The sequence below is a fragment of the Vulpes vulpes genome, chromosome 7 (assembly GCF_048418805.1).
Source record: "Vulpes vulpes isolate BD-2025 chromosome 7, VulVul3, whole genome shotgun sequence".
NCBI classification, from domain to species: Eukaryota; Metazoa; Chordata; class Mammalia; order Carnivora; family Canidae; genus Vulpes; species Vulpes vulpes.
In genome coordinates, this window is record NC_132786.1 from 64944547 (window position 1) to 64969400 (window position 24854).

The 24854-nt window shown below is 64.9% G+C and overlaps 1 protein-coding gene across 1 annotated transcript; it reads right to left on the reverse strand.

Moving 5' to 3' along the window:
* Nucleotides 1-7857: 7857 nt before the first annotated feature.
* KBTBD11 (kelch repeat and BTB domain containing 11) lies at nucleotides 7858-24665 on the reverse strand. The gene is made up of 3 exons (XM_072763914.1): nucleotides 24528-24665; nucleotides 10887-11099; nucleotides 7858-10756 (listed from the first exon to the last, which is right to left on the reverse strand). Exon 3 carries the CDS (start codon nucleotides 10374-10376, stop codon nucleotides 8274-8276), a length of 2103 nt encoding a protein of 700 aa, XP_072620015.1. The 5' UTR covers nucleotides 10377-10756; nucleotides 10887-11099; nucleotides 24528-24665; the 3' UTR covers nucleotides 7858-8273.
* Between the last annotated feature and the right edge of the window lie 189 nt (nucleotides 24666-24854).

The following is a 24854-nucleotide window of genomic DNA, read 5'->3' on the forward strand; positions in this document are numbered from 1 at the left end:
CCCCAGATGGAGGCCCCCTCAGCTGCGAGCCCCAGGACAGCCCTGGGCCCCGGGAGACCCCTGAGAGCGTGGAGCTGCCAGGACAATTCTCTGCTCAGCCAACACCTGGCCCAGCGTGGAGCCTGGACGGGAAAGGACGCAGAACCGTGAACGCTTCCTGTCCCCAGGGACGTCTGAGCACCTCACACAAGCGGGCGCGTCTTCCCCAAGAACCCCAGGGCCGTTGGTTTGAGACAGAACCATCAGGAAGGACGCATGCCCCATCCCCGTGGAGGGTGGGTCCCAGCTCAGGTCCCTGCCAGCTGGCAGCCACGCGGCCCCCTGCGCGTGTCTGGCCCAGCCCTCTTGGGCGTTCCCCACTCGGCGCCCAGGGAAATGTCATCCCCTCTGCACAGATGCACTGGCCTCGGCCCCCTGTCTGCCAGCGGCAGCCAATGAAATCTGCCGTCACCACTGGGACGCCAGGGTCGGGGAAGGTCACTGGGAGCACAGACGTGGAGCCCAGGGTCAGGGAAGGGCCCCGGGGAGGACAGACACAGAGTTGGGGTCGGGGCGGTCACCGGGAGGACGCCACAGGAGCACCGGGGGGCAGATGCTCCCCAGGAGGCCGGGATGCAGGTCTAACTGCCCAGGGGCTGCTCAGAGCAGCAGTTATCGGGGGTGCACACTGTCCACCAGGGAGGGGCAGTGGGGTGTGCCCAGGCCACCGGGGAGGGGGCGGGGCCTCCAAGACACTGGAGTGGGGCCGTTGGGGCACAGAAGGGCCTCCGATGGGCCCGGGGGACAAGAAGAGGATCCCCACCGATGGGAGCACAAGGGGATCCTGGTGGAGCCACCGGCCCCGTGTCGTGCTGCCTCTGGGACCCATGCCAGGTGGGCACGCGCTCTGCGTCGGTCGGGGGCCCAGGCCTCCCAGAGCTCAGGCCTGACCCTCAAGACACACAGCCGCGGCGGGGAATGGCCGACCGATTGGCGACGCTCAGCAGAGAGCCTGGCCCGAGCTCCCAGCCCAGGCGGAGGCGACAGCAGGAGCCTCCCGGGTCTCCGGACTCCCCGCGGGGTGCAGAGCAGTGACTACACGCCCAGGGCTGCCAAGGCCCATCCTGGGAGGGAGCGCATGTCGCCTTCCTGCTGCAGTGGGTTCAGCCCAAGACACTGGGCCAGGAGGGCTGTGAGCTGCTGGCGGGGTTCCCTGCGGCACCCCCAGAACACACCTGGGCCGTACACGGTGCTCCACGTGGCTCAGAGCACCAGTCAGCCAACCCTTGGAGAGGCCCTCGGGCACTTGGAAGGAGAGGCCGCCCCGGGTCACGCTGGAACAGTCCCCTCCGCTCGGGGCCTGCGTCCGGGCCTGCAGGGCAGTGGGGCCGCCCGAGTCAGGCCTGGCTCTGGCAGGGCCACGGGGACCGCAGGGGAGGGCAGCTTTCCTAATTTGCAGGAGTCGAGTGGCTCTGAAATGGCCCTGCCCCCTGAGTGTCACCTTGGGGACCATACCACGCCCCCTGGGACGCCCGACAGGGCACCTGCCTGCAGGCATCCCATCAGCGAGAGCGTCCATCCAAACCGCAGAGTGGCCGATTGATAGCCGGCTACTCGGTGACGTGCCCCAGTGGGTGGCCGGCAGGACGCTTGCGCGGCTGGCCGTGTTCTGGGCCGGGAGGTCACCTCCGCCTGGGCTCCCAGGGTTACGTGCGGCTGGGCTCATGCGCCCTTTCTTCGCAGGACCTGGGGTGCTTCCGAGGCTGCCCACGTGTGGCCAGTTTCCCCCAAGGCCCTGGAGCGAAAGGAAGGAGGAGCTAGGCGAGGTCAGGCCACCTGGGGAGTCCCCGCGTGGGGCTGACGGCGGCCACCGGCTCCAGGGTCCCCAGGCTCCCAGCCGGGACAGCGGGCACGGCCCCGGGGTGCCCTTGTCATCCACACGTCTGCGTCTGCTCCAAGCATGACCTAAAGGAACCCACCGACAAACAAAACAGCCAGGCGGCTGCTTGGCACCATATCGACGGGCCTGCAGACACCGAGTGCAGCCCGGGACGGCGAAGAGCAGACCTGCGCGTTTCCACGACGACCCTGAGCCGCGGGGACGAGGCGCATGTGGCCGCGGGGTGTGGTCGGCAGCTGAGGCCGGGCGGCTGCGGGGAGGACCGTCACCGTCACTGCGACCCTCTGTGCACATTCCCTCAGAGGCCGGGGACCGGGCGCTGGAAGCGAGTGGATCTGGTTGTCGTAAACTATATCGTAATAAAACAGCTGTTAAAATAAAACAAATCGCAAACTCCCGTACACACGGCCCCTGCACCTCATCCATCGTTGCCGAAGCCTGGAAGCGGCCAAGGGGCCCTTGCACAGGTGCCTCATGCGGGGACGGGGAGGCTTTAGGGCCACGCAGCAGTGAGCTCCCCAACCTGAAGCACCTCATGGGGCGGAGCACCGCGCTGGGGCCACCGACCCTGGGGCTCCCACTCTGGGACCTTCTGGAAAAGGCAGATATGGGCACAGTAACGAGATAAGGAGCTGCCAGGGGCTGAGGCCAGGGGCCGAGCAGCTGGGCACACAGGGTACTTGGGGCAGTGAGATGGCTCTGAGGGACCCTGTCCTGGGAGTACAGGTCACACACGTGTGCAGGCCACAGAGCGTGTGACACCCGTGACCCGATGGAGGCTGTGGGCTCTGGGCGATGGGGACGTGTCCGTGGGGTCCATGGTGGGGGGAGCGGGTGGGGGAGCTGCTAGGGGAGCTGGTGGGGGAGCTGGTAGGGGAGCAGGTGGGGGGAGACCCGGTGTTGGGAGCCGGTAGGGGGGAGCTGGTGGTGGGGGGAGCTGGGGGGGATCTGGTGGGAGCTTGTGGTGGGGGAGCTTGTAGGGGAGCTGATGAAGGGGTGAGGGGGAGCCAGTGGGGGTACTTGTGGGGGGTAGGTGGTGGGGTGACCTGGTGGAGGTGCTGGTGGGAGGGGTGCTGGTGGGGGGAGCATGTGGGGGAGCTGATGGGGGAGTGTAGGGGGCCTGGAGGGCAGCTGGTGGGGGAGCTGGTGGGGGGGAGCTTTGGGGGGAAGCATAAGGAGCTGCCTCCTTCCCTGCCCCCTCCCCCAGGGCCAGAAGCAGACATACCGTACGTGCCAGGAAGGGTCACGGCGTCCTCGGGTGCAGGAGGTCCCCCAGACCCCTCCGCCCAGTGCCCCCAGGTTGGAGCCTCGCTAACTCCGGGGACTCCCTGCTAGGACACAAGTGGGCGCCTCCTTAGCCCCCCCCGCCCCCGGCTCACCCGGGGCTTGTGAGGAGCAGCGTCTCCGGGACTGAATGTAACAGCACAGGTGAGGCCAGGACAGGTGCGGGACGGGCACCTGCAGGGGACACTCGGCAGGGGCCCCGCTCTCCGGGGACCTGGGCTCTGCAGGGACCATCCCGCCATCTGGGCTGCGGCACACGCCCCCCACGAGCACCCGACCGAGCTGTGCCCCTTGTTGCCCCAAACTCCCAGCCCCGCCCCGGACATCCTGGCTGGGCATGTCACGTGGGGCCCAGGAATTCCTACAGGTCCCGGAGCTCCCGAAGGGGCTGTCCTACCTCGGAGGAGTGGGACGCCCTGCCCCGGGGGCCTGCGCAGGTGCTGCCCATGCCAGCCCCTGTAAGGTGCTTCAATCTGGGGTTTGCAACCAAGGCAATGTGACATGTCCTGGAGCTCTGGGTCCACACGACCCGTCAGCCGGGACAGGGTTCCGGCTGTGCAGGGGACAGCTCCACGGAGGTTAATGACAGCTGTTGGGGACGTTTTGTCGGTGATGGCCTCCCACCCTCTGACGCCGTCCCCGCACCGTGCCCATCGCAGCTTCTGGGGGGGGGGGCCCAGCTGCTGGCTCCCGGCCGCTGGGATGCTTGGAAGCATCTGCTTGGAGCGAGCGGACCAGCCCGGGGCCCACAGCACCCGGCTCCCCGTCGTGCTGGCGCCGGTGGGCGGGGCCATGGCCACCGGGTCCCCCAGGATGGTCCTTGGGGCCCCTGCGGTCTCTGAGGGATTGAACCCCGCACACTGTCCTTTGCAAAAATACATCTCATGTCCCGTCGGAAATGGCTCTAAGAAATCCTCCTTTCTCACGGGCCGAGAATCTTCGGCTCGCAACGTAAACTGTTCCTGTGACCTCGCCGGCCTCCAGCTCCGTTACGAAGTTCATCGCCTCAGCCCGCAAAGCCCATGTGTTTTGTGGCCTTAGGTCTAATTTAAAAGACATGAAAGGCCAAGAAAATCATTCCGATCTAGTATCAAAATCCCAAAACCCAGGGGAAAGCTGCAGCTGTGAAAACGTTCAGATTTAATTCTATTAAAAAAAATTTTTTTAAATAAAAAAAAATTAAAAAAAAAAGATTTAATTCTATTTTCGCAGAGGAAAAAGCCCTAAGGAAACTGCAGATGCAGGCTGGGGCCAGGGAGCCTCCACCGCACGGCCTAAGGAAATTCTCTGAGCAGCATCCTCCCCACCCCCCACCCTATGAAACAATATTTTCGAGAGGAATAGAAATAATTTCTTAAAGAACGCTACAAATTAACAGTGACACAGGTCCGTGCTCATGGGGAGAGCAGACTGTGAAGGGGAATGTTTGGCTCTAGGACTTCCTGCTGGTTGGGGCCAAGGGAGCCCCAAGGCCCGGGAGGTGCGGCTGGCACGGAACCTGCGGGCCCAGGGGACCGGCGACGGAGATGGAGAGCCCCGAGCTTAGACGTGGGAGCCCGGAGCACCCTCGGGAGTCCCCACGCTCCTTGCTCACAGAGGGGGAGTCAGCTGGCGGGCCTCGCTGCAGGGAGCACGTTTCCTACGGGACGGGGGAGGGGGCGCCCCACCACTGCTCGCCCGCGGGGGCCGGGGACAGCCAGCAACCACGCACACTCAGGAGCACTGCATTTCCGATGGTTTATTTCGTCTCGGCATAAGCGGACATGGACAGGGGTTCACAGCAACCAGGCCTGGGTGTGAAAACCCGAAGTGCTAACACGCTCCCTGCACGCGCGGCGACGTCTGTCCTGGACGTGGCGCTGCGGCCCGCTGACAGCTTGCAAGCGCCTGGCGGGCTGTGGTCTTTGGAGAGCGAGCACCCGCCCACAGCGCAGCTCCCCACGGGCCGCCCCGAGCCCAGGATGCAGGGGGGGGCGAGGCTGGGCCCCGCCGGCAGGTGCAGGGAGCAGCCACAGGAAAGCGGGTGCCGCAGGAGCCCGGGCACCCTGCTTGCGGTCCCTCACCTTCCCAAAGACACCATATCGGAGGGGCGGGAAACCGAGAACAGCGAGTGTTTTTAATGCCCAAAAACGACGCCTTCGAAGCTAGGAAAGCAAGTAAAACGAGCGCAAACACGACATAGCACTTGTGCGTCCACGCGGCCCGAGCAGGGGTGCAGCGCACTGCGGCCTGAAACCGCCTTGGCTATGGGACACAGTCGGGGAGCTCGGGCACAGCCTCAGACACATGTGCCCCGAGCAGCGTCTCCAGGTTTCCAGCGCATCCCGGGGGGGGGGGGGGGGGGGGGGCGGAGTGGGCCCCCTGCTGACAGAGGCGGTCTCCGGACAACACCGCTGCTCTTCAGGTCCGTGCAAGTGTCCTCGTGCCGGGGTTAATGTCACCAGAATTACGGACGGTCGTCCTACACCCCGTAGGCTCATTTGCCTCTGAGAGATCGCTCATCGGGAACACGTCTACACCAAACACACAAGTGAGTAACAACCGTAAGGCACCCCTCGCAGTGCTGGGCGCACCCCTGGAACCCCGTGCAGGAAGAGGCCCGTCCCTGGCACGCCAGCCGTCAGGGGCCAGTCTCAGCCAGGACGGCCTGCCCCTCACCCTCCGCCTGCCACCAAGTCGCGCCCCACATCACGACCCCAGAGGGGTGGCTTTTCTGCTCGTGGAACTGGTGCAAACCTTGTGCCTACAACTCCAAATAATGGCCCCCAACACCAAAGGGGTTGGTCCCCAGGGCATGGCAGGCCCCCTGGCATTTGTCTTCATGAGGTGCCCCTATTTAGAAACAAGACACACACTGTTCCCTGTCCTTCCACTCACCCTTCAGCTTCCCCCGGTCTCCCTGGGTGTTCCGCTGGGGCGACCCCCGGCACCCCAAGGCCAGCCCCGCAGGCAGTGAGGCCATGTCCGGGACGGGCCTCTGTTCCATGAAATCCCGCGCCGCACACAGCAGTGTAGCTGGGCACGTGGCCGCCAGGCTGTGCGCACCTGCCCCCCGGCGCTTCCCTGAGCTCGGGCGCGGCTCTACCCTGCAGGCCCACCCACACCGCACTTCGCTTTCAAACAGCAAACATCACAGGGACGATTTCTCAAGCAAAATCACAGTGATAGTATTTCATGAATTCGAGGTTTACGGGATGAAAATATTAGCCTGGTTCTATCTCATATAAAAGCTTTGCCACAAATATAACAACATTCCAGAGGAAGACGTGCTGCAATACAAGGCGTATGTTTTCCTTAAAACAACATTGTCCCCTTTTGCTGTAAATTCCTCTTTCTCCTGCCATTTCTGCTTTCTACTCCCGCAGAAGGCCGACCAAGGCAGGCGGTGGGAAGTGTGTCCCTCTTTCCTAAGACAATGAGGTGAGCCAGGCTGCCGGGGTCTCCCCGCCACGCCGGTCGCCAGGATGTGCTCCAACGGGAATCGGGAACTCCGTTCCTCTGGCACACGCGTGAAGATGCGAGCTGGCCGTTTCTAAACACACTCAACCGGTGACTTTCATAACCGCAGACTCTCAAAAAAAGCAGGACATATTTCCCAAAACCCACGACACTACAGGACGTCAGCGCCCCCTTGCTGGGTTAGGAAGTGAACAGCACTAAGGGTGCCGGACTCCGTCTCCCTGCACCACAGACTCATTGAGCGCGCACTTTTCCTATTTTAATAAAAAAAAAAAAAGACTGGATTCAGAATCCAAATCAGTTCGCCTCTATTTGTGAGCATGTGTTTTAGCCAGAAATGTGTAGTAAATAGTAAGCTCTGCCTACATCTACTTGGAAAGTAAAATGTTAATAACAAATGAGGAAGAATCATTTGATTTGTTGTTAGTGCTTTGTCCTCTCGAAGTAGCGAGTTTCCTGCTAATTTCTATCAGGCTGCTTTGGAATTCAATTAGAAAAACATACTTTCCTTGCCGATTGTGTTATAGTTACTTCCCCTTATGTCAATATGCTCCTTGTCCCTTCGCCACAGACTCTTGGAGTCACGTTTGTAAAAATCCATTTCCCTGGTCAGAGTCACCTAATATGTACTCAGAACATCGTAAGCAAAAGAAAAAAAAAAAGAAAGAACGTAGTAAGCAGTGGGTTCCCAATGTGCCCACGCCTTCGTCTTTAGAAGTGTCAGGAGTGGTTTTAACCTTCTTCCGCGGTGTGGTGGGGGGGTGGTAATTGTGTCTTTGAGCTCGTTATAGACCATGAAGGTGGCTGAGCACCTATGGGTACCTGGCCAAGGTTCTTTTGAAAACAGACAAGCATCCTTGTGGGGCAGCTTTTCCTACTCAAGCTGGGCTCCCCGGAGTAAATCATCCCCAGGACGTCCGACATAATCATTAACACCCTTCCCTAACGACGTGTGACCCAAGCCGCTTGACAGGTGAGGTGGCTCCTCTCCTGAGGCCGGGAGGCCCACTCTGCAGCTTCCGTGCGGCAGGGAAGGTACTTCCACTGCTTGCCGGACAGAGACCCACTGTACCCAGGGCCCCACCTTCCCTGCTGTGCCATCCGGGACTCACCCAACCCACATTTGAGTGCAAAATGACTATGTTAGGAACATGTGAGGAGCTCTGGTTACGTGTTAGGAGTCTAAACCCCCAGCGCACAGTGCGTGGCCTGCTTCGGGGTCTCCCGGTGCTGGTGGACGCGAGCTGGGTGCAAGGGGCCCTGTCCGGGCGGGGACACACTCGGGGCAACTACTGACAGTCGGGCGGGCTGCGGACTCCCCGGGGGCACACTCTGGAGCCCACCCCTTCCCCGTGTCCTGAGACTTGATGCTCCGATTGCTTCTCCTGCTCCGCCAGATGCCCGCCTCATGTCCTCTTTGCAGCTCACCTATTTGCACAGACATTGGACGCCGCGGACCGCGCTAAGCAAAGCAGGGCTGCAGGGGGGGCAGGTTAGGGCAGCTGACCTTCGGCACGAGGGCGTTGCAACAATCCCCGCCCGCGCACGAGCTTCCAGCTCCAGATGGCCCGGTGGACAGCGCCCGCCGCAGGCCTCCGTCCTGGCCAGGGGCGCCCCCGGGGAGGTGCCCAGAGCTCCCCCCGCCGCCCCCCTAGGCCGCGCCGTCCTCGCCCCTGTCTGGCTTCTCCTCCGGCAGGTGCAGCACGAACGGGACGAGCGCGCCCCGGGCGTCCAGGGGGGCGCGGAGCGGCGCGGGCTCGAAGGTGGCGCCGCGGCCCGCGCCCTGGCCCTCGCCCGCGCCCTCGCCGTCCTGCGGGGGCACGAAGCGCCAGGTGCCCCCGCGGCCCACGCAGTAGATGGCGCGGCCGAGCGCGGCGCAGCGGAAGGGCGGCAAGCCCGGCGGGTGCGAGGCGCAGCGGCTCCAGCGCTTGGCCAGGCAGTGGTAGCGCAGCACGGTCACCGCCCCCGCCGCCTGCGGGTCTCCGCGCGCCGCGCCCTGGTCGAAGCGGTAGACGGAGCCGCCCAGGGCCACCATGCCCAGCGCGCGCTCGCGGCTGCTGCTGCTCGGGCACTCCTGCCACTCGTCGCGCCGCGGGTCGTACTTGAGCAGGCGGCCGGACAGCGAGCCCCCGGACACGTAGATGTCGCCGTTGCACGCGGCCGCCGCGTGCGCCACGGCGAAGGCTCCGCGCGGCAGCGGGGCCACGGCGGCCCAGCGGTCGGCGCGCGGGTCGTAGCGCTCCACGCTGCGCAGGCACTCGCCGCCCACGGCGTACAGGTGTCCGTCCAGGGCCAGCAGCTGCAGCTGCGAGCGCGCCTGGCGCAGCGGGCGCACAGCGCTCCAGAGCCCCGTGGCCGGGTTGTAGCAGAAGACGCGGTCCGAGGCCCGCGCGCGCCCGTCCGGCCCCGCCGCGCCCACGCCGCCCGCCACGAAGAGGTAGTTGTGCAGCACGCACAGCCCGCAGCCCCGCGCCGCCGCGCCCTCGGGCAGCCGCGTCAGCTCGCGCCACTCGCCCGCCGCCTCGTGCAGCCAGAACACGGCGCGCGCGCCGACCCCCGCGCTCCCCGCGGTCCCCGCCGGCCCCAGCGCCAGCGCCGCGGCCAGCAGGTGCGCCCGGCCCGCGCGCAGGCGGCGGCGCAGCAGCAGGTCGCGCTCGGCCCCGGACAGGCGCCCGAACACGCCGGGCTCGCGCAGCACGTCCAGGTAGTGGTCGCTCATGAAGCGGTAGGCGGCGTCGCGCAGCTCGGCCAGCCGCTGCCGCTTGGCCGCGCTCAGCACCTGCAGGCAGTTGGCCAGGCTCAGCTGCGGCGCCACGGCCTCGGCGGCGCGCTGCGCGGCGCACGGCAGCTGCAGGCGCCGCGCGCCCGCCGCCACCTCGGCCACGTTGTCGGGCCGCACGCCTGCCAGGCGCCCGCTGTAGGCATAGGCCAGCAGCAGCCGCAGCGCCGCCCAGCCCACGCCCTGCACCCGCAGCACGTCCCGCGACGCCCGCGCGCGGAAGTAGTCGCTGCGCGCCGCCAGCACCGCCTTGTGCGCCCGCAGCCGGCGGCCTGACACCTCGATGACCAGGTCGGGCTCCCCGTGCACGGGCCCGACGCCGGGGGCCACGGGCGCCAGGTCGCCGGGCTCCTCCGCCTCCTCCGGGGACGCGGGCCCCGCGGGCGACAGCAGCTCCTCGGTGCACGCGGGCGATAGGAGCTCCTCCGGGGATGCGCGCTCCTCGGTGGACGCGGGCTCCTCCAGGGACGCGGGCTCCTCTGGGGTCACGGGCTCCCCGGGCGACAGGAGCTCCTCCGGGGTCCCGGGCTCCTCCGGGGACGCGCGCTCCTCCAGGATCCCGGGCTTCTCCGGGGTCGCGCGCTCCTCCGGGGTCCCGGGCTCCTCCGGGGATGCGCGCTCCTCCGGGGTCCCGGGCTCCGCCGGGGTCGCGCGCTCCTCCGGGGACACGCACTCCTCGGGGTCCCCGGGGGCCGCGGCGCCCGCGCTGCCGACCTCCCCCTGCCGCTCCACCACCCGCGGGCCGCTACGACGCGAGGGCGGGGAGGACGCTGCGCCCTCCGCGGCGGAGGCGCGACACTGCGGCGGGGAGCCGTCCCCGGAGCTGAAGCACAGCGACGCGCCGAGGCTGCAGGGTGTCTGCGCGTCCTCTCCCGGAGCTGCGGGAGCGCCGCCCCGGACCCCGGGCTGGCAGCGCGCCCCCTGCGCCCCCGCGCCCCCGGCCTCGGGCCCGCGCCCCGGGAGGGGGGGCTCCATGGGCGCCTCGCTCTGGCCGCCGCCGCCCGGCCCGCTCAGCAGCCCAGCATCACCGGCCCTGCCCTGCGCGCCTCAAGGCCCCGCGGCCCCTGGGCCCGGCTCCCGGGCTCCGATTCTGGGTGCACAGTCCCGAGGCTCCCGCGAGGAGGGGCCTGTGCGCCGGGCGCGCACCGCCGCCAGCCTCGGACGCGGGGTCCGTGGGCTTCGCCTCCAGGCGTCCAGGCCGCGCCGCGGGGCTCCCCGAGGCTCCCCCGAGGCTCCCTCCAGGCCGCGATGCTCCCCGGATGCTCCGCAGATGCTCCCCCGATGCTCCCTCCGGGCCGAGCCTTGGCCTCTCGGCCCCGTGCAGGTCGGTCTCCGGCGCTGAGCTACCAGCAGGGCTAAGAGGAGCCAGGGCACACCCTTCAGTTAGGTCCAGGGCAGGCTGCCTCTAAACCTCAGCACTGGGATTTTAACTCCGCGCCCCGTGCAGCCCACCCCACAGAGCTCCCTTTTATTTGTAAGACTCACATGGGCGACTGGGGTGTACGGTAGTCTGTGTCCGGGCATCCACTCTTCACCCCCGTGGGAAGGGCTGTCGATGATTCGCTTGCGGAGGGGGGCTGGGTGCTAGGAAAACACCATGACTGCCGGAGAACTGGCCTTCCTCACGTAGGGGCAGGGGCCTCTTCCTTTGTGGAACATCAGGTGTTTCCATATGGTGTCACCACACTCTTCTTGTTCCTGTTTGTGGGAGAGAGACAGGGTGTTTGAATGTGCATTTTTCAGTGGGGTCATTCTGTGTCACTCACGGGGGTCTGCCCCCCCCTGCCCCCCACTTCCAGGTTAGGGACTCACATGGCAGGAAAGGGGATCGTGACTATTCACTGCCGGAGAGTTGGATGAGTGAGACAAACAGAACAACTCAGGGGTCTTAGAAATGCCCTCTCCCTGTTCCTGCCCTGTTTGTGGGCCCATGACGGAGACCCCAGTTCAGCCCAGGGCTTTATTATTGGTTTTAAAGATTTTATTTATTCATGAGAGACACGGGGGGTGGGGGGGCAGAGACACAGGCAGAGGGAGGAGCAGGCTCCCTGCAGGGAGCCCGACGCAGGACTCAATCCCAGGACCCCGGGGTCATGTTCTGAGCTGAAGGCAGACGCTCAACCGCTGAGCCCCCAGGTGCCCCCAGCCAAGGGCTTTAGAAACACTGGGTTCCTCCAAACAAAACAGCTCATTCTGCAGGTTAAAAAAAAAGCAGTCAGATACCAACAAATTCCTATTTTCAACGGAATGAGATGTGTGTGTGAAGAACGTCCGGTGGGAAAGCATAATTAACATCATTCACTGTATTAACATGTGACAGTTTTCCTACAGTCTTTTCCAGTCGATTTCAAATTAAGTTACAACAAATATTAGGAGGAAGGAGCTGAGGACTCTTCTGTGGAGTTGGCCTCGGAGGCTCAACCCTGCAATCTGTGAGCCGCTGGTTCTTGGAACTGTGCCTCCAAGAAACCTCAGGGAAGCGACTCTCCACATGGCCCGCGTGCGGCCGAAGAGAAGCTGGAGCCAAACAAACACAAAACAACACACACGGATACACGTGAGATGGGAGCAGACGTGAGCACCTGCGGATGAAGGATAAAGTACGACCTTTCCTAAATTGGCGAAACCTTCCGAGACGCCCCAGCCTGAGAGGGGCCTTAGCAGTCTCACCGCGACCGTGAGGGGAGGGGGTTCAGGTGTGTTCTAGCTTCTAAAGCAGAGCGTACGGGCAAGAAAGACGCCAAATACCGCTTAGTTTGATCATTATTATTTGGGTAGGATGTGCGAGCCTCTCCGGTGAGTGGAGACCTAAGCAGCCCCCCAGCACCCCTGCTTTCTGCCTCTGCTGCCTGAGATGGTTCCCCAACCTCCCTGCTCGGGCTCTAGCACGTACCCCTGCTTCCCTGCCCTCCCTCCCTGGAGTCACTAAAGAGCTTTCCCGCTATTTTAGCAGTAAGCGTCCTCTGGTTGGAAACTCAAAACATTCGATTCTCTCTCTGACCCCCCCCCCCCCCGTCTGTTTTCCAGAAATCTTTAACAGCAATGTCCACGGCACACTCGCTGTGTGCAAGGGCGCATCCCGGGACGCATGGAAATGCCGGGCTATGAAACGCTGAGTGAGCTGAAACCCTGGGCTGCCGGGGTGTGTGGTTGGGGAGGAGGCAGCAGGACACACGGCCCCGGTGTTTACTCAGCTGGCGCCCAGCCCCGCTGCGGTGCGGTCTCAGGGCTGGGCATCCTGTCCCCAGCGAGGTGGCCGTGAGCGCCCGCCCCGGCGAGGGAGTGGCAACGCACTGGAGAGTTGGAAGCAGTGCAAGTGCAAGGCAAGGCTCATGGCGTCTTCCCAAGGACGCGGCGGTGCCTTCTCAGCCATCGAGGCCATTAGGGGAAACTGATGAAACTGAGATGCACTAACACATCTTACGCAAAATATCACGGATACAGGACAGCGGTTGAGCAGCCGCCTTCAGCCCAGGGCATGACCCCGGGGTCCGGGGATCGAGTCCCACATGGGGCTCGCCGCAGGGAGCCTGCTTCTCCCTCTGCCTGGGTCTCTGCCTCTGTGTCTCTCATGAATAAATAAAATCTTTTTAAAAAAAAAGTCATCGATACAGAGAACAGAGGCTGAAGGGTTGGGGTGGGAGGAAAGGGTGAAGAGCGTTGAAGGGCAAACCCACACATGCGAACCTTAACGCCAAACAGAGCCCAGCACGTGGCTCAGCACTAGCACTTCTCTACCCCATGGGACCTCAGGCCTCAGAAGACTGAGCTCGTGTCGCTGTGGCCTGAGGAGTCGTCCTAGGACTTCCTGCTTCTGTCTCGGGCCTGACCCCTGAGAATGAGCAAAACCCTAAGCCCGAAGGGTTGTCCTCATAAATCGTCACAGACTGGAAGAAAAGGCCTAGAGCAGGACACGGTGTTGAAGCCTAAGTTTGAAACCGTGTTTTCAATCCCCGCGGCACCAGGGTGAGCCCCAAGCCCCAGGCTGGTGCGTACGGACCCCGCTGCCCCTACAACCCAGCAGCAGCCACAGCTCCACGAGGAAACCCCCTGGGTCTGAGGCAGAGGGTGGAGCCGCCTGGTGGCCTGAGGACACAGCTGGTTCCCGTCCAGCCAGACAAAGAGGAACCCCATTATCACGCCTCTCAGGTTCCCGCAGTGAAACCACGTGCGCTTGCCAGTGCATGCGAGCGTCGGAGGTTGTGTCCTGCTGCTGGAAACGGCCTGCACGTCCACGGACACCCTCAGCAGGCTCCCTGCCCCTCCCCGCCCCAGTCCTGCCCCCAGCGACCCAGCCAGCCCCCCTGGGGTGACCATGCCGCAGTCAGGTGCCCCAGGAGGCCCCTGCCACCCTGCCGCCAGGCTTGGAGATGCTCCCCGGGGCGGGGAGGCCACCGCGCAGCGCGTCTGGAGGACGGCCCCCAGCGCTGCGAGCATCCGGCCTCTCCCGCGTGTCGCCCGCCACCTCTCAGAGCAGACAGATGAAGACATTAGGCGGAGGAGCTGTTTCCCTCCCGAGGCGGTGTCAAAGTAGCTCGAGGCAGCCCTGCCCCCTCCCCACCCTGGGCGGCCAGTGCCACGGTGCCCCCTTGATGGGGGGGGCGGTATTCTGCACCAACGGGAGACCCCGGCTCGCCTGCTAAGACGCTTTGTGCCCAAAAAAAAAAAAAAAGATGCTCCGTGCCAAGTGTCTCTGGACGGGCAGTCAGGGCTTTCCCCCATTTTGTGGGTGGCTCTAGACCAGAATTCCACGGGGAGGCTCCTGGGGGGTTCCTGTAGGGCGCCCGGGCCGGTCCCTGCAGGTCGCAGGTCGCGGCGTTGGACAGGCTGGCTTCCCCAAGGGTTGCCCTGAGCACGGCTCTGGGGGCGGCGGCATCTCCGCAGACAGCGTCCCGCAGATGTGGGCGACGGAGGCCAGTGGGCTTCCCAGCTGCAGTCAGAGGATGTTCCACGGAGGATCCATTATCTGAAGATGACTCGCGCAGCATGTCCCTCTGAAGGACAGGAGTTTCTGCTTGGCCTAATAAATACCTCAACAGAACTTTCAGGTTCTTCACATCAACTTCTTCACTATTAATACTGATTCTTTAAAATGATTGTATGATCTCCTAACGTGGACATTATTTATGTATCTGATGTGGATACTGGTTTATTTATAATTAAATGTGGCTCTGGAATACTGCTTTAAAGAATCTTCCTTTTACATAATCACACTTTTTGAAAAACCTATTTCAAATAAATATATATATATATATAAAAACATTTGTTAAGGCTGTGAACTGACAGCCGCGCCCTCGAAGCGTGCCAGGGTGCCCCGGCCCCCCGTGGCCACAGAGCAATGGCCTGCCCCGGCTGTTCACACAGACGTCGCTTTTCAAGGTGGTTTCGCCCCTGATCGGGGCCCCGGTCAGGGCGGGCTGGCAGCTCCGGGGAGGCCGCCTGGCTAGGCTGGCCGATGCCCACGCCCGTGCCCCTCGGCCCCGAGCACCCTGGCGGGGCAGAGCCAGCCTCGGAGGAGGTCAGAGCCAGCCACGGGAGCTTCCCTCACCAAAGGCCTCTTTGTCTCGAGACGCCGCCCAGTACATGCGCTGTAACGGCGGTTGAGGGAGGCGCCGCGTGGAGTCGCCGAGGACAAGTCAGACCTTACACAACAGCTTCCCTTGGAGTCCAGGCCCGGGGGCGGCAGGGGCAGCGAGCCCCCGTGCCCGCCTGTCATGCGCGTGTCCCAGCCCCCGTGCCCCCGGGTCCTGCTGCGCCCGCCCTGAGCTCCAGCGGCCCGGCCTCATCTGGCAGGTGCCGCCCACCTCGCGGCCCCGTGTCTATGCACAGAGGAGACGGGGCTCGGCTCCACAGACGACCACCCCTTGTGTGCCACACATCAGCCTCTTCTGGGGGACGGAGCCACCACACCGGGGAGTGGACGGGGGACACGGGAGCCGTGGTGGGCATGCTCGGGCCTGTGTCCGCCGCCGCACCTGCCGTGGGATCCCATGGCCACGGCGCCCGCTCGCTGCCCCCCCGTGGGCCCGCGCTCGAGTCACGGCCCTAAGAGTGGCGCACACAGAAAGCACACGCCTGGGCCCACGTCCTGAGGACCCGCCCCAGCCTGGGGGGTGGGGGGGCACTCCAGAAGGGCCTTCAGACACAAACTCAGAATATGGGGATGCATTTGTCCCTCCCTGGGGGTCATGATTCAAGACTTACGGGCTTAGCGAACGCTCAGTGTGGACACGAAGGTCACAGACAGGAGCACCGAGGCCCGTGAATCCAGGCCATGCTGCCGTTTCCAGCCGTCGGGTGCCTCCACCAAAGTCGGGATGCGCGTTTGCACATCCACGGAAATACGGCTACGGTCAGAGGTGAGAGACCACCCGAGCCAAGTAAACCCCAGTTTTTCTCGACTGTTCCATCGGCCAAACTCCCCGGATGCCCTCTCCACGTGCTCGCCTATTGGCCAGATATGCCCCGAACACCCACGACGTCGCAGGTGCCAGAAAGCTCCTCGGACCCGGCAGGTGTGGTCTCAGCCCCCCGAGTCCGCGGCCTGCTGAGGAAGGCCAACCGCCGCCGCTCTACGGGTTCCGAGGGAACAGCAACCCGCGGAGTGCCACCCGGGGAGCCCTCACGGCTCGGCTGGTGACGCGTGGACCAGAGGGCAGGGAAGTCTCCTCTGAGAACGGGGGGCGCATGCCGAGCCCCGCAAGGAGGGCGGTTAGGCAGGGATCGCCAGGGCGGCCAGCCAGGGGCACATCCTCAGAGCGAACCGGCGAGGCCAGTCCTGGATGCGGGTCCCCGGGTCAGCGGGTCAGGGCCTGGCCAGGCCCCGGAGCTGCTCCGTCTCGCGCGCGGTGCAAATCCCTGGACGCCGGTAGGGAAGTGAGGGGGAGGCGACCTGGCAGTCACGTGATCCGTCCTGAGTGTGAGAACCACAGCTTCATCCTCCTGCACATCAGGGACTCACTCAGCTGCTTCGGACCAATTTGGGTCCGTCAAGGTCGCCGCGCACATCTCGGGGCCCCTGAGGTCCTCGCTCCTGCTGCTGGAGCCTTCGACACCTGATTCAGGACGCTCAAAGTTCCAGGGGCTTTGGGACATGGCAAAGTCACACAAAAACTCCCATCGTGTCATTCTCAACGTCTTAAGCTCTTGGCTTCCCAGCAGAGCCTCGTCCAAGATCACGCGCCGCTTATGTGGTTTGATTAAAACCCATGAAAGTCCCAGGCCGCCTAGGTGCTGTGTCAGTGACGGCCTGCGTTCAGCTCAGGTCACGATCTCGGGGTGCCGGGGTCGAGGCCCAGGCCGGGCTCCCCGCCCAGCGCGGTCTGCGTCTCCCTCTGCCTCGTGCTCTCTCCTCTCAGAGAAGATCTTGAGAGAAAACAGCTCAGGAAGCCCCCCTCCACCTTCTCTGCTCGCTTATTAGCTGCCGGTGGTACACACGGAAGGGAGGGTACAGGCCCTTCTGTCCCTGCTGCCCTGACCCGCTCAGGCCCAGATGCCGCAGAGCCCGCCCCGCCTCCAGCGTCCCTGCACGGTCCCACAGCCCTCCGCGGGGGATGCCACCAAGCCTGCGCTTCCTCCTTGGGCCAAGCAGCTGCCCACAAGGAGCGCGGACCCCATGGGGCCCAGGGCCGGGCTGGGGGTGCAGCACTGACAGCCGCGTGAGGCCCCTCACCCAAGACCTGTCACCTGGACCACATCACCTGGAGTCTGTCACCCAGAGCCCATCACCTAGACCATGTTACCTGGAGCCTGTCACCCAGACCACATTACCCAGACCCTGTCACCCGGGGCCCGTCACCCGGAACACGTCACCCAAAGCCTGTCACCTGGAGCTCGTCACCCAGAGCCTGTCACCTGGAGCCTGTCACCCGGGGCCTGTCACCTGGAGCCTGTCACCTGGAGCTCGTCACCCAGAGCCTGTCACCCAGGGCCTATCACCCAGAGCCCGTCACCTGGACCCTGTCACCCAGAGTCCGTCACCCAGGGCCCATCACCTGGGCTCCGCACGTCCAGGGTCCTCTCGTGATGGCCTGCTTCCCGACCTAAGAGGCGTGGGTGGAGGGGAGGGCGATGCATCACTAAAGGACACTCTTGGGTGTCCCGGCCCCTGTGCCTGGGGGAGGCTGCAGGCCGGGCGGCCTGACAGGTCCAAGTCCACGTGTGCGAGTGGACAACAGGCCCGTCCTGCCAGGGTGGTCTGGGCCACGCATGAGGGCAGAGGCTCAGACTAGGTGTCGTAGCTCTACCTGGAGCCGACCCCGAGGGTCCTCTGCGTTGATGATTCCTGCCTCTGCGAACTCTTCGAACAACAGACTGAACGAGGCTCATGGGTGAAAGTCCCCAACATCTCCATCTGTCCTGCATATTTTCCCGATGAGCTTGAACCTCACGTCAGGGTGAGAGAGGAATCTTCAGGCTTACAAAGATGATGATTTTGGGAGAGAAATCAGCCCCGCTCTGCAACTGCCAGATACAGTGAGACCTCAGTTCCTGGGAGCCCGAGGCACCCGACCATGTTCCCACCATCTGCCTGGCGTCTGAAGCTCCACGGAGTTGTGGAGAGCTGCTGAGTGGAAAAGGCGCTTTGGAGGCCATGAAACCACAGGGCGAGGAGCGTCTGCCCAGCTGGCCCGGCCTGTCCTTGCCGCGGGTCACAGCACATCCTCGCCGAGGGCCAGGGCCCCACACAGGGAGCTCAGCCTCGTCTCTTGCCATGGAGCCTGCTTCTGGCAGCCACTCCTTCTCCCAGTGGGTGCACACAGCCCAGCCCCCTGCAACAGGAGCTCCTGGAAAGGGCTTCAGGATTTTTAGGAGTTTCTGTAGACACCGGGACACTCCTGATACCTTCCTGGGCAGGGGAATGCGCGGCCTTACCAAACCACAGTACAAGTCCTCCTTGATCCAGTGCGTACCACCTGGTAGGAGTGGGTCAGGCTATGAGCACCTACGGGCTGCACTTTGTTCAGATGGGCTCGGGTGACGGGCTCTGGGTAATGGGCGAGGGTGAGGGGCTCTGGGTGACGGGCGAGGGTGAGGGGCTCTGGGGTGATGGGTCCCGGGTGACAGCGATCACCTCACCGAGCCCTCGTCCAGCACTCTGGGGTGCTCAGCGCCTGGGATGCAAGCTCCACCCTGGAAAACCAGATATTTGAGGACACTGAATTTCCAGAGCATTCCTGTTTGCAAAGCATGGAAATAATAAACAAGTTTTATCGATAAATGATCAATAAGTCGCATTATATTTACATGCCATCACTGAAAACTACGTTCTCAAAGTTTCCAGGCATTCGTGAAAAGGGCCTCCATCACGATGCTGACTTAAAGGCCAGGATCAAAGGGTAGCACGTGACAGAGAGCGAGCGAGAACACAGGGGACACAGAAAGGCATCGAGAAACTGCCACAAAGGCTAAAAGGCTGGTGATGGTGAGCTGCCGGGTGAATTTTCATGATTTTTGTTGTCTTCAAACCATTCATCCCCAGCACATATCGGAAGAACCACACACACAGCAGCCTCGTGCACGAGTGTTCACGTGAGCGCGTCTGTGTACAGAATAAAACGACGCCAGCTCCCGTGGGCCCCCCAGGAGGAAGGGCGCTTGGTGAAGGATCCTGTGAGCCCCAGGCTCTCTGCACGGAGTCCGAAGGTGAGGCATCACTTTTCAAAGTCAAATTTTGCTAAATCCTGGGCCTGACTTAGGCTGTAGATTTGCAGGGGAAACATGTGGACGGAGGCCTGAGTGCCTGAATCCCAGCGCCAGAAGCTGCTCTAAACCCCGGACCTCAGGGGCCCCGGAGCACCGTCCCTGCCTTTCGCAGAAATAGAAGAAACCAAGACCAGCGGGCAGGAGGGAGTGCTCGGGCCACACAGCCAAGGAGCGGGGTGCAGGACCTAGGACCCCAGCGCCCGGCTCTCCCCGTGAGGCGGGCTCAACTCCACGGGGCTGGAACAGGAACGCCAAGACCCGACTATTTGTAAAGATGCCCACAAGCCCCAGGACACCACGGCGGGCTCCCCAGTGACATGACCCGAGGCACACGCTCGGGGCCGCAGCCACACTGCACACCTGCCATCCCGCCCGAGGAAGGCCGCACACCAGGCGTCCGCCTGCCGGGCCAGGGCCGCGGGAGCTCAGCTGTGGGCTGCACTTCAACCTCCGCGCCCCGGGCCGTGCCCGCACCCCCTGCAGACAGTCCCACCGCTGAGCTGCCCAGGGCTCATGGGGCAGGCCTGCCGTCGTCACCTCACGCCGTCATTCCGCAAACACAGACGGTCAACGCCAACCGAACGCCAGATGCATGCGGTGAACGGGACCCCAGGGCCCGGCCACCCGGCGGGGAGCCCCGCCCAGTCAGCAGCCAAGCCCCAGGGATGCCCACAGGGAGGGGATGCACAGACACCCCCATTGCCAGTGAGAACAGCCTGCGGGGGATGCAGGACGGGAACGGGCCGGAGGCACAAAGCGGGGTCCAAAATAAAACCGGCTTTTCCCGCGGCCGCGTCCACTCCGAGGCGGGCAGAGGCCCGCGTCCACGGCGTCTGTCGCTGGTCCAAGCCAACGGCCCGGGGACCCCAGGGCGCCCACAGGACCGTCATGTGGGAGGAGCCGGTCCTGCGAGGTCGCCGCGGGACAGACGTGGCCAAGACGAGCCCACGGGCGGCAGGCACTGGGCATCTCTCAGGGACAAGGAAGGACGGCTGGTGGGGGGCCTGGATTCCCCGGGGCAGCGGCGACTCCTGCCTTGGGCCCAGTGGGGTCGTGGCTCGTCCCTGCTCGGCACCGGGCACCCCACAAGCACCGGGCCACGCTGCGGGGGGCTGCTGGCTCTGGGCAGTCACCTCCATGCAGAGGCCCGGCCAAGGCTGCGCCCTGAGGCAGGAGGAAAGGCGGTGGGCGGGGGGCCCCCAAACAGAGGATCCGCCTCCCACAGCCCCAGGGCTCCAGCGCAGCCACGGCTCGGGCCCACAGGGCCTGCGGGCGGCACACCTGCCAGCCCCACGGCCACGTCACGCCAGCCAAGGTGGCGCCAGGAGTGGCTCAGGCACCCACCCTCTGCCTCCGAGCCGAGGCTCCGCGCACACGGGCTCTCCCCGCCACGAGGGTCCTCACGGGAACCAGACCTCCGCGGCCTCTTTATTCCTGGACCAGGTTTCACGGCTGAACGATAGCCCCGCAGCACGACAACTGGGAGGGGACGCGGGGTCCTGTCGCCGCACACGGGGCAATATGAACCTAGTGGCCGGAGGGTGGGCTGTGGCAGGTGTCGCCTCTCCGAAGACGGCCCCACGGACGGGTCCCGTCCAGCATGGTCCCCTTATGTGCACTCAAGCTGCTCCTGGAGGTGAGGTCCCATCCGTCCCCGGGAATCCGGGCAGGCCAGGCGACCTGGAATGACCCACGCAGGCAGGAAGGCTGGCGAGCACCCTCCCGGCTCTCTCCCCCAGGACACAGTTTGGGGCCACTGGGCCACAGGGAAGAAGCCCAGCGACGCGGAAGCTGCCCATGGCGGGGGCCCCGGGGGCCACAGAGAGACAGGCCCCGCCTGGGGCCGCCCAGCCCAACAGCAGAGGTCCCCCCACGTCACGCTGGGCACAGCTGAGCCAGCCCCATCGAGCCCGATGCAGACCACAGAGCCACATGCGGGACACGTGCCAGTGTGCAGCCACGAGCTTAGCTCAAGTCACTGTCACCAACACCTGGACCCGGCGACCTGTACACGACACACACCTGCTTCTCACAGCTCTGGGGGCCGGGAGTCCAGGGTCAGGGGCCAGCACAGTGCAGGGGGGAGGCTGGGGAGTCCAGGGTCGGGGGCCAGCACGGTGCAGGGGGGAAGCCGGGGAGTCCAGGGTCGGGGGCCAGCACGGTGCAGGGGGGAAGCCAGGGAGTCCAGGGTCAGGGCCAGCACGGTGCAGGGGGGAAGCTGGGGAGTCCAGGGTCAGGGCCAGCACGGTGCAGGGGAGGGGTCCTCCCCTGGTGGGGGCAGCAAGGCCGCCCGCACACGGCCGCCTCTTCCAAGGACCCACCAAGGCACCAGGCTGCACCCGCAGGAGCACGGCCCCTCCCCAGCGTCATGCCGTGGGCAGGTCTCCCCAGCAGCCCGGGTTTGGGGGGACGTCTGTGCAGCGGGCACCAACCGAGCCCGGGTGAGGACGTCTGGGCGCTGCGAGCAGGCCTGTGTCGCACATTGCCACCTGCCGCCCAAGGGACAGTGACCAGGGGCCCAGGCCTGCGGGGCCCACACCGGGGACCCCGGCGCCACAGGAAGCAGCGGCCGGCAGTGGCCCAAAGGCGGCGGGTCAGATTGTCACCCCACGGGACCGCCTCACACGGATCACAGAGCAGTAAGGACAGCATTGACGCGGCCACTGCGGCCAGCTGGGGGAGCGCCGTACACACCGTCTTCTTTAGTGATTTCCCTTCTGGACTCGGGAGCGCTCAGCTCTGAAGATGAATCCACATCCTACTCCGTGGAGCCCGAAGGTAGGAAGCCCATGAACTGCCCTAAAGGAAAGACCCCAAGGAACTTGCGATGACATCATGTTCCGCTCTCGCCCTACGTGCTCCTCCTGGCCTTCCTCGGTGCTTGCAGGGGCCCTGCTCCTCAACACAGGCCCTTTGCACACGATTTCCCCGGAACCTCCCGGAACCTCAGCCTTCAGATCTCAGCTCAACGCGTGTCACAGGCTTCCGCCAGCTGTCCGCCTCCTCCAGACGCTCGTGGGGGTTGTGGCCACACGTTTGCTGCCTTCTGCCCTACGGAGTCCAGGCCGCGAGAGGAGGGAGACTGGGTCGACTTCCGCCACGCCGGCACCTAGAAGCGCGCCTGACCCACGGAAGGCACTCAATAAATATTTGCGAAAGAAAGAAATTAATTTTTAATTGGTGAAACGTTGCACAAGACGTGGACTGGCTGCAGCTTCCAAGGCACTGTTTGTTTTAATATCCTTTCTAGCCAACGCCAGGTTCTTGGCAAAAGATAAACTCCTAGAAGTTTTCATTTTACCCCAAAAGTTATTGCTGCTCTGTTTGAACTATTTTGCAAATATGCGCTGAATACCAACGCTGTGATCTGAGCATAATTACAGTAATTGCAAGAGAAAAACCCCACTTGGGCCGCAGTGGAGACGGCAACCCCTCCGACTCCAGAGCAGGGCAGATGTTTCCCGGAGTCACCGGGGAAGCTGTGCAGGATGGCAGGTCGGGGTTCCCATCCGCCAGCAGACCCCCCCCCCCCCCCCCCCCCGGCCCTCAGAGGCCCACGGAGCAGCTGCCCCCTGCGGTCCCCGCTCAGGGGCAGGGAGGCTGAGGGGATCACGGTGCCTACGTGACCGCAGGCTCCCTGCAAAGCCAGTGTCACCGTGCACTGTGCCCGTTTACATTTAGAGAACAACAGGAAGATGATTCCAGATGGAGGCACGGAGAGCCGGGCTCCGGTAGAGGAGCACAGGCTGCAGAGGCGTCCTTAACCTGCGGAGACCTCGGCCTCCCCGCTGCCAGAGCTGCCGCCTGCCTGGGACCTCCCACCTGAGGTCAGAAGCCAGGGGCCAGCCAGAGGATGTTCAGAGGTGATCCCCGCGTTCCAGATCCTTCCACCCTCCCAGTACCTGGCAAATTGTTCCGAGGGTCAAGGCAGGGCCTTCCCTGAACCAAGGCAGATTCCGGGAAAGTTGGGAAAGTCGCCCTGCTTGCATTTAGCCTCAGGCTAAGAGCCACCCAGCTAACGTTTTTACTGTTTAACCCCAAACTGAGATTGCCTTAAAAACGGGCAAAATCTTATAAGTATTTCCATCGTGTTCTAATTACATTATCCACAACGCCTGTGCAGTTGACACCAGAAGCTCAAAAAACCTTTTTATACCATTAAAATTTTTGCTTACTTATCCCCAGGAGAGAGGGCCGGATGCCAATTACCTCACACCTGCAGACAGTGGCGCCCCGGGCGAATCTGCCGGGGCGGGGCGGCTGTCCTCGGGGGCTTTGGGGTGTGGAGGGGTGTTCCAGTAATAGGACGCCATTAGCTGGGGGTAGCAGGCCCCAGGGCAGGGCTGGCATCCATTAGGCGCTCTAATTAGCGGGAAGAAGGGCTGCTAACGAGATGGAGGGAGGTGGCGGGGGGGGGGGGGGGGGGGGGGAGAGCAGGCCGGACACGGTGACCTCTCCGTTCCCTCGGGGCCCAGGGGACAGGCGAATCCACCCGAGACCTGCTGGTCACGTGCCGCTAGTGCTGGGAGAAGACCTGCGGCAGCTTCTCCCACTGGCTGGTTCTCTGTTCCCCCGGAGCGCACACGGGCGGGGCGGGGGTGCACCGGGGAAGGTGCGGGGGGCGCACAGGGGGCGGGGAGGGGGGCGCACAGGGGAGGAGGCGGGGGACGCACAGGGGGAGGAGGCGGGGGACGCACAGGGCACAGGGGCGCACAGGGGAGGAGGGCGCACAGGGCACGGGCACAGGGGCGCACAGGGGACGGGGGCGCACAGGGCACGGCGGGCCCCTCCCCAAGGGCCGCCCAGCGCCGCAGGAGGTGAGGTCCCCAGCCCCGGGGGCGCAGGCGGAAAGCCGTGGAGTCCCCTCCGCGCGCCCCAGGCGCCGGGCCCATCGCGATGCGGGGCACGTTCGCCGCCCGACGCCCCAGGAGCGCCCCCGCCCCCGCCCCCGCCCGGGGGGGCCGCTCCCCGCTTCGGAGGCGCGCGCAGGCGGGGCCCTCGGAGCGCGGGGACCCTGGGCGCGCCAGCCGCAGACGTGGCCAGGGCGCCTCCCCCACGGCCCTGCGCGGAGGCGGAGGCGGGGGCCCGGCGGGCGCGCACACGCGGGGAGGCCCGGGCCCCGGGGAGCGGCCGAGGCCCCGCAGCCCAGCGGCTCCCCCTCCACGGGGGCGCCCGGGGGCCAGGCAGGGGTCCGCCCACCGCGCTGCCCACGTCGCCCCCGCGGGCAGGGCCACCCGGCAGCCGCCCCCGCCCCAGCTCCCGCGGCCTGCGCCTCCGGGGCCCACCGGCCGCTGTCCTCGGTCCGCGGCGCCCCTACCTCGCCGCCGGCGACTCGCCCCACCCGGCGCCCACCCGCGCCCGGACGCCGCGCCCCAGCCGGTGGTCTCCGCCGCGCATGCGCGCGGGCCTCTTCCCGCGCACCTGTGGGAGCGCCCGGGGCGGGGCGGCCGCCTCCCGCGCACCTGTGCGAGCGCCCGGCGGGTTCGCAGGCGTCTTCCGCGCGCGGGGGCGGGGGCCTGGGGGCGGCGAGCGCCTGGGGGGGGTCCCCCGCTGCTCCCCGCGCGCCCTGGAGCGCCCAGGGGTCCCCCTCCCCGCGCCCCCGCGAGCGCCCAGGGTCCCTCCGGCGCCGCCAGGCCCGGGCCGGCGAGTCCCCCCGCCGCGCCCTGCCCCGGGAGGCGGCGGAGCGGGCGCGGGCCCGGCACTCACCCGGTCCGCGGAGGCCCAGCCGCTCGGAGGAGCGCGCCGCGG